General features: G+C 34.0%; 1 protein-coding gene across 6 annotated transcripts in view; it reads right to left on the minus strand.

Annotated features, from left to right (window-relative positions):
- ANKS1B (ankyrin repeat and sterile alpha motif domain containing 1B) overlaps window positions 1-13,579 on the minus strand; it is a 1,246,961-nt gene that overhangs the window by 707,206 nt on the left and 526,176 nt on the right. For all 6 annotated transcript variants that reach the window (XM_032170973.2, XM_032170979.2, XM_032170972.2 and 3 more), the window contains exon 11: window positions 7,695-7,831. In XM_032170973.2, coding sequence (XP_032026864.1) covers window positions 7,695-7,831 — 137 coding nt within the window. The remainder of the gene's footprint in view (window positions 1-7,694; window positions 7,832-13,579) is intronic.

The following is a 13,579-nucleotide window of genomic DNA, read 5'->3' on the forward strand; positions in this document are numbered from 1 at the left end:
TTTGTTTTACCTAATATTATTTTCTATTATGTCTATCTTTCTGTTTTTAGCCTTCTCTTCTCACTCAGCTTTTGTTGCAAGTCTGGAAATTACCGAATACAGTCTTCTTTGGCTCTTTCCTTCAGACTACATACTTTGGCCATCTATGTTTCAGTTCTTCCTCCTTTTTCAAAACTATTATTCTCTCCTGAAGCTTCAACCTTCTAGAATATCAATATTCCACCTCGATTATTTTCTACCTAACGAGCTAATTAGCATTAATGGAAAAACTACTGGAGTTAGGAAATCAGAGATCTTCCAGTAAGTCAGTGGCAGTGTAACACTGAAAACATTATTCAATCTCTCTAAGACTCAGGCCCAATCAATAAAATAAGGAAAAACATACCTACCTGATAGAATTTTTATGAGAAACAAATGAAACACATACTCCATCATGGGAATAAAATACTCAATACTCAATAATAAAAATATTTTAAAAGATTATCTCCTTGAAGTTCTTTTTATTCCTATCTATTTTTTGCTGCAACCCAATACAATATTCTGTACTCTTTCCAAGTTATATGCCTCTGTTTTTTTTACATACCCACTCTCATTTCTAATTTTAAAATTTAGCATATGTATTCTATAACCCCACAGTGCCCAGAAAAATGTTATTCTGGATTTGGCAAGAATTTTTTGTAACCCCAGTTCTAAACTCTTAATAATGGCAGGGAGAGGTGCTATGGCTTATTATTAAACTGCTTTATTGTTAGCTCATTAATCATACACAGGTCCAGAAGAATATTCAAAATGTTTCTTTCAGGTTGAGTAGGTACCTGATCTAAACATGGTCCATTATGAGTAGGTGTTCAGAAATGACTCATCTTTCCTCCAATCATCTCCTTTAGTGTCTTGAGCACTCTGGGCCTTTGACCTTTCTCTTTATTTTCTTTACCTCTACAGCCTCTTTGCTTCTTTTTGCTATGTTCCCTCCTTAGCTGCAAAAGAATGCAGCCTGGTGTTATTTCATTCTGTTGAATTCCATTCAGGATGAGGTTTTGGGTTAGTGGTGAGGTTTGGATGGTACTAGGAACATCTAAAGCCAATTGGAATGTCTTTTCCAGCTGCTATTAACAAATACCAAAAAGTTATGGGGTCTCTCACAGTTCTGGAGGTTGAGAAGTCCAAGATCAGGTTTCCAGCTTGGTTGGGTTCTGGTGAAGGTCCTCTTTCAGATTGCAGATTGCCGAGTTCTTGCTGTGTCCTCATGTGTTGCAAGGGTGAACAAGTTCCCATGGGCCTCTTTTATAAGTGAACTAATCCCATTCATGAGAGCTCTGCCATCTGACCTAATCCTCTCCTAAAGGCTCCACTTTTTAATACTATTACATTGGGGATTTGAATTCAACATAGAAATTTGGGGAAAACACAAATATTCAGATGATAGTACAGAATTTCAAGTTTTCCAGATTGACTTCTTAGGATAGTCTTATGCTCATTATGCTAAAAATCTCTGTTCAATATTGAGCCCATTTAGATGACTTGTCTGTGGTATTGTGCCAAAATAGCCTCTTTTTCTGCCCGTGGTCACTTCTCAAGAGCCCCCTTCTATTTTAGACTTGATTTCTATCATGAAACAGGGAAAGGAGTGTAAAAACCCATCTAGCTAAAACCACCACCAACAGCACAGACCAGGAATCCAGTGTTCTGTCAACTGCTAATGTTAGTTTTTTTGAACTTTGGAATTAATTAGATTTATACACACCTCCTAACAAAATGTTTAACAATTGAGTCCGTATCATTCATGTCTCTTCAGTCAACTTTTAGGCTCTTCTTTCTCATTCTCTGCAACCAGAAACTGTTTCCCCACCTCTGCTCATCCTTTAACATGCTGTCATACTGCCTTATTTCCTTTTACAATCAAACTATTAAAAAGATTAGTCTACAATCAGGGTATCTTTTCCCACTCTTCAATTCCTTTCATCTTAAGCTTCTACGTTCTTCACCTGAAGGAAACTGCATTCTGGAAGGTCTCTGCCCTCATAATTGCCAAATAAAGTGACATTTTGGCCTCTCTTCTCTACCTTCCTGGAAGTTTTGACAATGTTGACTAATCACTTAAAAATTTTTTTCTTTATATCCTCAGTAACGGTTGTCTTTCTTCTTTTATTTTTCTCAATGATTCTCTCTCTCTTTTTTGCTAAAGACTTCTTTCTAAAGTACATGTGAGGAAATTACCTAAGTTCCTGGTTCTCAACTTCCTCACCTATAAAATGAAAATATCCACTCCAAAAAGAATCATGAACATTAAATTATATTAGGTACTCCAAAAATATAATTATCCTCCTTTAGTGTAAACATTTATCAGAATTCTGTCTTTGGTATGATCTCTCTTCATCATCAAATTTTATTAATGAGAATAAAATCTTTACCTTAAGCCCTCAACTCTCTCCAGAACCCCATACCAATATTTCCAATTTGTATATCATGCTTCATGTTCAGTAAGTCTACAAAACCAAATTTATCATGTCATCTTCTCCCTCATCAAAATAAACATCTGTTCAATTCTTTCCTATCCTTATTAGCAGCATTCCAAAATCCCAGTCAACAAGGCTCAAATCATTAGTCATCTTTGGCTTCCTTAGATCTAATCCATCTATCTACTGCTAATGCCTTATCCAAAGTGTCTCTTGCACCAAAGACTATATAAAATGTGTAAAAATTATAGCCAAGTGTTATTTATATTAGCATGCAAAGTAAAACAATGTAAACTGCCATATCAACAGAACCAAGAGTACACGCAATAAACTATTAGCTTACATTGTAGTTAATATTGAAACATTGTAACATTGTCTGCTTTCCCCAAAGATACGGAACAAGGCAATAATTTGGTTTTACCACTTCATTGCATCATTTTACTACAGTCACAGCAATAAGAAAAAGAAATAAAAGGCACAAATATTAGAAAAAAAGTCAAACTATCATTATTCTAAGATGACGTAAAAGAATCCTATGGAAGTTATTTTTTAAAAAAGCAAAAAACTACTCTAGCATTTAAATAAAATTAAAATGGTAATATAAAACTCAACTGCATTTCTATATGCCAACAACAAACAATTAAAATATGAAAGCAATAAATAATACTAAATTATTAACTCAGTGAATAACAATTTTTTTCCGTGTAGCGAAAATTAAATCTTGACCCCCACCTCACACCATACACAAAGCAATCTGAGATGGATTATTGACCTAAATATAAAAACCAGAACAAGAAAACTTCTAGAAAAAAGTCAGAGCATATATTTACAACCTGGGACAAGTCACAAAAACACTAACCATAAAAGAATAAAATGATAAATCTGACATAAAAATTAAAATATTCTGCTCATCAAAAGGCACTTGAGAAAATGTTTAGGCAAATCACAGAGTGGGAGAAAATATTCAGAGTGCATACACCTGAGAAAGGACCCATATCTTGTGGAGTTACAGAAGAATTTATAAAGAATTACTACAAATAAACAATCACAAAGCTGAACACCCCTTAAAAAAAGAGGTGAGCAGACACTTCACAAAAGAAGATCTAAGAATTGGCAATAACCACAGAAAAAGGTAGTCATCATCATTAGTCACCAGAAAAAATGCAAATTAAAACCATAATGAGAAATCATTTCACACCCAGAAGAATGGCTAAAATAAAAAAGTTTAAAAGGCAAGAATGTGGAGAAATGAAAATTCTCACACATTGCTATTGGTGACTATAAAATGGAACAACTTTTTTGGAAAGCTGTTGGGAAGCTTTTTATAAAGTTAGCTATTCATCTACCCTGTGACCCAACAATGCCATTCTTATTTATCTATACGAAAACATACATTTATAAAAAACACTTTTATATGTATATTCATAGCATATTCACTCATAATGGTAAACAATGGCAAACAACACAAGGATCAATCAACAGGATAATTAATGAACAAATTGTAGTATATTAATCCAATGGTAAACCACTTATCAGGAAAGAAACAACATGGATTAATTTCAAAACCATTATGTTGAGTGAAAGAAACCCAAACAGTGATACACACACAGAAAACATACTCACCATAGGACTCCATTTATATAAAGTCCAAGAATAGCCAATCCTAATGCATGATGATAAAAATCTGAACATTCTTGCCTCCAAGGTAGGAAGGAGGGCAACTAATTAGAAAGGGGCATGAGGAAACTTTCTGGGGTGATGGCAATGCTCTATATTTTGTTTTGAGTGGTGTTATACCTATGTAAATAATCAAAGTTCATCAAGCTATATACTTAAAATCTGTGTATTTGATTCTTCAATTGTGAAAAACAAGATGTTTCACGAGGAAATATTTTAAAAACAAAGCCAACACAAGTAACATATAACTATTCAGTAAAAAGAAGATAACTGGAATGTCAATAGACCTACCTAATATATATTTCAAAGATGTTTTTCAAGTATTTAAGTATAAGTAAATAGAAAAATTCAGCCTTGTGGGTTAATATACTGGACAGAAACAAAGAGAAAAGAGTAATATATAACCATTTCAGTCACTCTGAATTTAAAATAGATTGTTTCACAATCTAGAGGATTTTAAGACGTGAAATAACTGAAAGAAACAAAGGTGAAAAAGATCAAACACAGGATGCAGAACTAACAGCTGTGACTTAGTTAATGCATATGCTGAATAAAAACAAACTCAACAAAGCACTGGGAAACCGGCAGCTTCCAAGTAATTAACTACGCAGAAACACATGCAATGTGTTACCAGCCCTATCTCATATTGAAAGCAAGGACTCGTTGGTTACAATGGATGCTCTCCATTTACAGGTAGAGTTACAAGAAAATAAACTAGATAAAGATATACAAGAGGCAAAGGAAAAGGAACCAATTTGCTACATCTAAGCAGTATCTATTTTCAGTGAATGAGATAAAAGTTCTGCCGTTACCTCACCTACTCAATATCATTCTTTCCACAATAAAAGACTGAACACATCAGCTAATGGTCAAAGAATTGTAAATTCACGAATAAGAGTCACATTTACATTTTTATTTTCAAAGTTCAACACAAGTTTTAAAAGTGAAATGATCATTTCAACCATATTATTAATTTTTAAGAAATAAATTTTTAAAAAGATCTTGAATACCCATAAATCAATCTAACTTCACACTTTTTGCATTTTCAGATAGAAAGCCAGAATTAACAAATATGTTACAGTATTAAACCTGTGATTAAAATATAGGCTTTTATATAAGTTCACCAATAATTATCTTTTCTTTGGAACAGTAGCTCTCAACTATGTTCCATCCCTGACACACCTGTGACTTGTCAGAACACAGCAGGAGTCTCCTGTTCTATCCATCCATCCATCCTCCATGGACATCCTCTAGTCTTCAAATCCTTTCCTGAAACCTCATGTCCTACCTGAATACTCTGTCATAAGTATTTCCATGTGAATATGCTACTCCCTTTCTACAACGAATGAGGAGCCCCCTGAAGGTCATAACTCATATGGAGAAATAAGTCATGCACCAATGTCTCCAGAGTGGAAGTAAGAGTAGCCTAATTGAGGTTATAGTCTTTCTGCAATTATATAGAGAGAAAGAAAATATATAGATATATAGCTATTATTGTTCTATTACATAAATACAGGCTGCATTGGTTCTAATTTAAATACCATCATCCTGAGTTACTTAACTTTCTCACTTACTTGTTTTTCTCCTTAAAGCATTGTTATAACATTTAAGAAAGGTGGAGTCAGTTACTCAGATAAACATTTAAGTACCGACAGCACCAAGGAATTGGGTCAAGATGGAATTTCTGGCTTTAATTCTACCTCTAGATTTCTTCAAAGATTGCCAGGTGAACCTAAACTCAATTAAAATATGTAGAGAAGGATTTATGAAATAATGCCTCAGTTATTCAGATCATGGATCTATAGAAAAGAATCTGTTTTTCATTCATTGAATGACCAAGTGCATTTACATTAGAGAATTTACATTGGTATAAAAACAAATATATTTAGTAATGAATTTTATTAACATATATAGGACAGTGTCTTACTTAAATAGCTTTAAAATGCTAGAAATGCACTAGAAACACAATAACCCCAGAAACACCTTCATATGAGAAAACCAATGTCAACGAACATGACAGATAGCATCTAAATCTGGGTTTAGTGAGGTTTATCTTGAAGCAAATAGACCCAATCAAATTTCCTTGAAAAAGAGGACTTTCTGTAATGAGGTGAAGGTGTCACCATGTTACCCAGACTGGTCTAGAACTCCTGGGCTCAAGTGATTCTCTGCCTCAGCCTCCCAAGTAGCTAGGATTACAACCGTGTGCCACTGTGCCTGGCAGAAGAGGACATTTTTGAAAACATTTTTCTCCTCCACATATTGAGGCACTGTGTCAAATGTTACCTGTGCCTAAATGCCCCTGAACCTGCATATTCCATACTCCTAAAGATGTGTCAAATTATACAACCTCATGAGGATATTTTTAACCTCTGAGCAGGACTGGAAGAGGCAAATATACTAAAGTAAAAAAAAAAGAAACTCCAAATCAGTTGGACAATGTAGCCCCTTTGGAGTGCCAGTGGTGTTATCTATAACACTGAAACACAAATTGCACTTGAATTGATGAAGGATATAGGAAGCAATTTAAAGTGTTCTACAAACTGCAGTGGATATCCAAAATTTAAGTGCCATTTTATCAATGAGGATGAAGATTATAATAAAAATGATCTAAAATAACTTACGTTAAACAAGGAAAAATATTAAACAAATCTTGCTCATTTAGACCTAAATAGTCTTAAAAGACACATCTGCCCTACAATTTGGCTCAAAGGATTTATTCATACTCTATATCTAAGTAGATTATGAATGGCATTGATTGAATCCAAAGTCCCCCTGTCTTGGATTTTATGAGGCCCATTCAGAATGAGCCAGGTTGAGAACACCACCAATTTCGTGTTCTGGGTCCATCTGTTGGCAAAAATATAATGCAAACAGCTTTATAAGTGCTATTTTCAATGAAATATCACAGAACAGCTTGTCCCAATGATATTTCTAAAGCTTGCCTGCAAACCGCCTACTGGAAAATCCAACTGAAAGAGAAGGGAGAAAAGAGAGAAATCCATACAGGAAAGAGACAGGAATGGGAAAAAGAAAAAATGATAAAGAGAGACTAGCTAGAGGACTGGGAACACTGGAGGAAAACAAGGAGCAATATTAAACGCAGACAATATTCATTGAAACCATAAAGATAGAGAAGATAGAGAAATATAAAAATCACTTGGGTTGGAGGACAGAGAAATAATCACAAACCATGCAGCACTGTCCAGAAGAATGAAGACAAAAGGATCAGGAAACACCAGAAAATATGTAACAGCTCAATAATTGGAGCATAATTATTAAAATGTTGTGAGAGAAAAATGATGTAAAACAGCTATTTTTCTAAGTCTCACTGCTTCATATAATAGGCACAATTCATTTTTCCAAAAACTAATGCAGATTTCAGTGTTTATCACCAACTTCAAAGGAAGCAAACATCCTCTTCTGAGTCCCTTCTTTTAATTTAGAAATCCATTGACATACCACATAAAATAGTCCAGGCATGGCAATATAAGTGATGTACATGCATTGATTCAAATCAAAACACATTATAGGGAAAATGATGTCATTCTGGGCACTTACCTGGGGTCGAATGACTTTTACAATATTTTTGAGGGCAGTATCAGGGGATGGAGGTGAACAATCAGGTGTTGGGCCTGTTGAGCTGTTTCTATGGTTACTAGTTCCTGGAGTAGTAATTGCTACCTCAGAGGCATTATCTGTGAATAAAAATAGAACTGCCATGAACCTAATCACTCAGTTTACCTTTTAAGACTTGAAATTAATTTTCTGAACATAAATTGAGATTTCAACTTTTAAAACTGGTATCAATTACAAGATCATAATGAGGAATATGCTCAGTGGTATATTTTAAAGATAATGTTTTTTGAATGCTTTGTTTCCTTCTAAAATGGTAACTATCACCCCCTGGAATGTTGCTCTGAGACAAGAGTATTATTATTCAATTCATAATGATAGATTATCCAGCACAGCTCTTAAGACTGCTACTACTATATGAATAACTAAAACCTTACCTTAACAAAAAGAATATAATTTTATGATATGATTGGGCTAAAGCTTTCCCAATAATCTCTTAAATGAGTATTTATATTTATTAAAGTAGGAGTTTTATATCTCCTTGATGCATAAAACCCAAATTCAAGCCTCCTCAAATGACTTTTCCTAGAAATCCCACAAACTATAGAAAAGCATCCTAGTGAATGAAGCTTGATGAAAAGCCGAAATTTGTGCAAAATGGTTTTATGATGTAGATAAACACAAAATTATCACCCCTAGATAAGTATAGCATCCTATGTGGTCAAAGCTAAATGAATAAAATTTCAGAATCTAAATTAATCTTCTCTTATGTTCAGTATTTAGGAGGAGGGGAATAAACAAAAGATGACTTGAAAATCAACAACATGTATAACATTTTTTTCTTAAATTCATATTAAAGCGAAATAACATCAAAGACACGATTTTAGAATGTTTAAAATACTTGGAAAAGGAGGAAAATTATTCTATAAATAACTTCTGGTAACACATAGAAAAGTTATTTTAACAACAATTTGGCAAACCTCAATAGCTTTTTATGAAAACTGCTGCAAGCTCAAATCTGCAAAAAAAAAAAATAATAAAATAAAAAGTTTACTTCTCTGTTGTTTTTAATTAGTTCCCAATAATTTTCTTTCCTAGACAGTTAGCTGAACTGATTGCAAAAGAGACTGAGACTGAATTTTTTATAGACCAGGAAGTTTCTCTGTTCCTCTACAATCCCCAGTGAAATACAGTAATTTACTAAGGCATCTTTTCCTCATAAAACACAAAGGGATGAATTATCATAAAACTCTACCTACCATATAAAAATATAATTCAGTCTCACTGAGGAATCCAGACAAAGGCCCATAAAACAAAAAATTCGAGTACGACACATAGAATTACTTGGATGACTCATAAAATAAGTCTTAAAAGTGTCCAGAGCACACTCTTCTAAGATTTAATAGAAAAGGTGGGATTTGAATTGACATCACAGAAGAGACGGGGTGGTCTTCCGAGTAGAATAGAAAACCATGAGTCAATATTGAAACACACAAAACATTAGTCAGCAAGATGCTCTGATTCTTTCCAACCTATCCCTTCCTTCTTTCATTCATCTAAAAACTACACATGTAAAAACACTTATTTAGGGCAACTATGAGTCAAATATTATGTTATGTTCTAAAGATTAACTAGGAAGAATCTCTGGCCAGGGACTAGAGGAAGGTAGGGATGAATAGGTTAAGCACTGAGGATTTTCAGGGCACTACAGCCTCAACTTCCCAGGCTCAAGTGATCCTCCCACCTTAGCCTCCTGAGTATCTGGGGTATCTGGGACGAGAGGTGCACATTACCACATCTGGCTAATTTTTTGTATTTTTAGTAGAAATGGGGTTTTGCCATATTGCCCAGGCTGGTCTTGAACTCCTGAGCTCTAGTGATCCATCCACCTCAACCTCCCAGAGTGCTAGGATTATAGCCATGAGCCACTGCACCCAGCCCAAAAGTATACTCTTAAATTTGGCATCAGACATGTAAACAAATTATAATGCAATATAACTTGAGAATTGATAACAGATAAAGGAAGCATGATAAAAAAACAGGGTGGGGTGGGGGAGCAATCAGACTATGGCTTGGACAGAAGATAGCTGTGAAAGGCTTCAGTTTTCAGGCAAGAAAGCTGGGACAAAACATTAGATATTAGGGCATGAAGGTAGGAAGAGCACAGTTGAAGCTGTTATTTCGTATTACAAAAAAACTGGAGATAAGTTTAAATGAGTGAAAGGAAGTTTTATTAGAATATAAGCATACTTAATTCTGTAGGCAATGAGAAATATTGAAGACTGAGCAGGGAGTGACATAATAATAGATAACTTTTATTGAGCATTTATTATGTGCAGACAGCCATGTTAAATGATTTTACTTATTGAATCTCATTTAATACCCAAATTAACTTACAAAATACATTCTACTATCACTATCCCTATTTTACAGAGAAACTAATCTCAAAGTTATATTGTCAGTTACTGGCAGAAAAGGATTCAAATTTCAGATTGATGCCATGTTACCCTTCTGCTAGTTAGCACGTCATAGTAGGTATGCAAAAGATATGCATAGGTATGATTGGGTTCATAGAAACAGAGCCTGAAGAAGATTGGCATAGTTAAGGTAGGAGCACACTCTACTTCAAAATATAGTTGAACCAACTTCAGAAACTTAAAAAGTAGAACATAGACACTATGAAAAATAAATAATGAAAACAAAAAAATGTCAACCATAAATACATCTTTAGGGTATGCCTTTGAGTACTATATAGTATAATATTTAATATTTCGAAGCAGGAAGATATGTTAACACTAGAGACCCAAGCTAGAGGTCATGATGTTAGCATTTTGGAGTTGATGATAAGTGATGAGATTCTGGACATGTGTTGAAATGTCCAGAATTGTTGAAATAGACCAAGAATTTTTTTGATGGCTCCTGAATAGACAAAGCAACCTTTAACAAAAAGAACAAAACCGAGCACATTACACTACCTGACTTCAAAATATACTACAAAGCTGTAATAATCAAAACAACTTGATGCTGGCATAGAAACAGACACATCAACCAATGGAAAAGAACAGAAATCCCAGAAATAATTTGGTTAATTTATTTCAAAGGTGCCAACAACACACAATGAGGAAAGGGCAGCCTCTTCAATAAATGGCATTGGGACACTGGATATTCACATGCAGAAGAATAAAGTTAGACCTTCATCTCACACTATATACAAAAACTAACTCAAAATGGACTAAAGCTGGGTGCAATGGTACATGTCTGCACTTCTAGCTACTTGAGAAACTGAGGCAGGAAGTTTGCTTGAACCCAGAAGTTTAAGGCCAGTCTGGGAAACATAGGGAGACCCCTCTCTAAAAAATATTTTCTTAATTAATTAAAGACTTAAGTGTAAAATTGAAGTGGTAAAACTATTAGAAGAAAACACAGAGAAAAACCTCCACAATATTGGTTTGGGCAATGATTTTTTGGCTATGACCTCAAAAGCACAGGCAAGAGCAAAAATAGACAAATGGGATTATGTCAAACTAAAAAGCTCTGCACAGCAAAGGAACCAATGAACAGAGTGAAGAAACAACTTATGAAATAGGAGAAAATATTTGTAAACCATACCTCTCATAAGGAGTTAACATCCAAAATATATGGAACTCAAACAACTCATAGTGAGAAAACAATAACCTGATTTAAAAATGGGCAAAGGATCTGAATGGACATTTCTCAGAAGAGGACATACAATTGGCCAACAGGTATATGAAAAAATCCCTAACAACACTAATCATCAGAGAAATGCAAATCAGAACTACAGTGAAATATCATCTCACCGCAGTGAAAATGGCTTTTATAAAAAAGACAGGCAATAACAGATGCTGGCAAGGGTGTGGAGAAAGGGGAACCATTGTACACTGTTAATGGGAAGGTAAATTAGTACAGCCATTAGAGAGAATAGTATGGAGTTCCTCAAAAACGAAATATAGAATTACCACATAATCCAGCAATCCCACTGCTGGGTATATATCCAAAGGAAATGAATCATTATGTAGAAGAGATATCTCCATTCCCATGTTATTGTAGCATTATTCAGTAGCCAAGACATGGAATTAACTTGTGTCCATTAACAGATGAATGGATAAATGGAAAGAAAATGTAATATATACATACAGTGGAATACTACGCTGCCTTAAAAAAGAAGGAAATTCTGTTATCAGTATAGATGAACCTGGAGGACCTTGTGTTAAGTGAAACAAGCCAGGCACAGAAAGACAAATGCCACACGATCTCACTTATATATGAAATCTAAACAAAGTTGAACTCATAGAAGCAGAGAATAGAATGGTGGTTACCAGGGACTGGGGAGATGTTGGTCAAGGGACACAAAATATCAATTAGGAGGAATAAGTTCAAGAGGTTTATCATACAATATGGTGACTATAGTTAATAACAATGTATTGTATTCTTTAAAAGAGTAGATCTTAAGTGTTCTCACCACAAAATAAAAATGCTAAGTATGTGAGGTAATACATATGCTAATCAGTTCAATTTAGCTATTCCACAATGTATACGTTTTAAAACAGCTTGTTGTACACAATAAGTATATATAATTTGTATTTGTCTATTTAAAAATAATTAAATTTTTTAAAATTATTGATGTGCTGGATATAGGGAGAGAAAGAGAGAAGTCAAGAATGACTCCAAGGCCTTTGGTCTGAGGAACTAAAAGGATAGAGCTGCCATCAGCAGAAATGGGACAGACTATAGGAGGAGCATAAATTCTCTACCATGTAACTTCCAATATTGCCTCCCCATTCTCTCTTTCTCTCCTTTTGGACTCTATTGAAGTAATGCTAGGCAGGCTTTATTCTTTTAACCATTTATCCTCTCTTTTCATTCTGTTTCTCTGTTGCATTTTTAATAGTTTCTTCTATTTATTTTCTAGTTTATTGATTCTTTCTTCAGCTGTGTCAAGGCTGCTATCAAGCCATTTTCTTAATTTTAGTAGATTTTTCTGTTCTAAAATTTCTATTTGGTTCTTACTCAATCAAGTATATGATGTCACTAGTTTGTATTTTTCAGTTCCTAAAAACATTTTCAAGCTTACTTTTGTATTAAAATGGCAAGTACAATTTGCTTTGGTTTTTTAATCTGATAATTCCAATATCTAAAGTCTTTATGGGTCCATTTCTAGATTTGTGGTTCTGACTCATGCTATCCTGTCCCACTGTTAGTTTTATCATCAATTCTGTGTTGCTTATTATTCAACTTGTTGTTACAAGATATACATTTAAATATAACTAACTCTTAGTCTTTTAATAAATGTTAATTTTTAAAAACATCAAAACTTATATCCTGATACCAGATGCTGAAGTCTGTGAACAACTTGCCTGTGTAACACTAGATCATTTATTTAATCTTTCTGGATTTCAATTTTCTTAACTGTAAAAATGCAAATGATTAACTACCATTTTCTATCATTTATGTGTGCAGATAAAATAAGAGAAAAATAACTTGTATGTTTTCAGGCACATAACAGGGGTTTTCAATATATAAGCTTCCTTTTCCATTATCAAAAGAAATACCATCAGAATTAAAATAAAATATGGAAGATCAAAGAAACCCAGAGGGAAAACAAGAAAACAAATAGTTATCCTTTTTAGACAACACATCTAGAGTACTTGCATGAGATTTGAGAGCAGTATCTTTTAGCTATTAACTCAAATTGGTAGGGACAGAATTTAGTTCCAGAAATAGGAGATGATCCTCTGAGGAACTGTATTCATCAAAGTTATCCAGAGAAATAGGACCAATAGAATCTATCTGTCTGTCTGTCTATCTATCTATCTATCTATCTATCTATCTATCTATCTATCTAGAGAAAG

This window comes from Hylobates moloch, unplaced genomic scaffold (genome assembly GCF_009828535.3).
Source record: "Hylobates moloch isolate HMO894 unplaced genomic scaffold, HMol_V3 SCAFFOLD_12, whole genome shotgun sequence".
NCBI lineage: Eukaryota > Metazoa > Chordata > Mammalia > Primates > Hylobatidae > Hylobates > Hylobates moloch.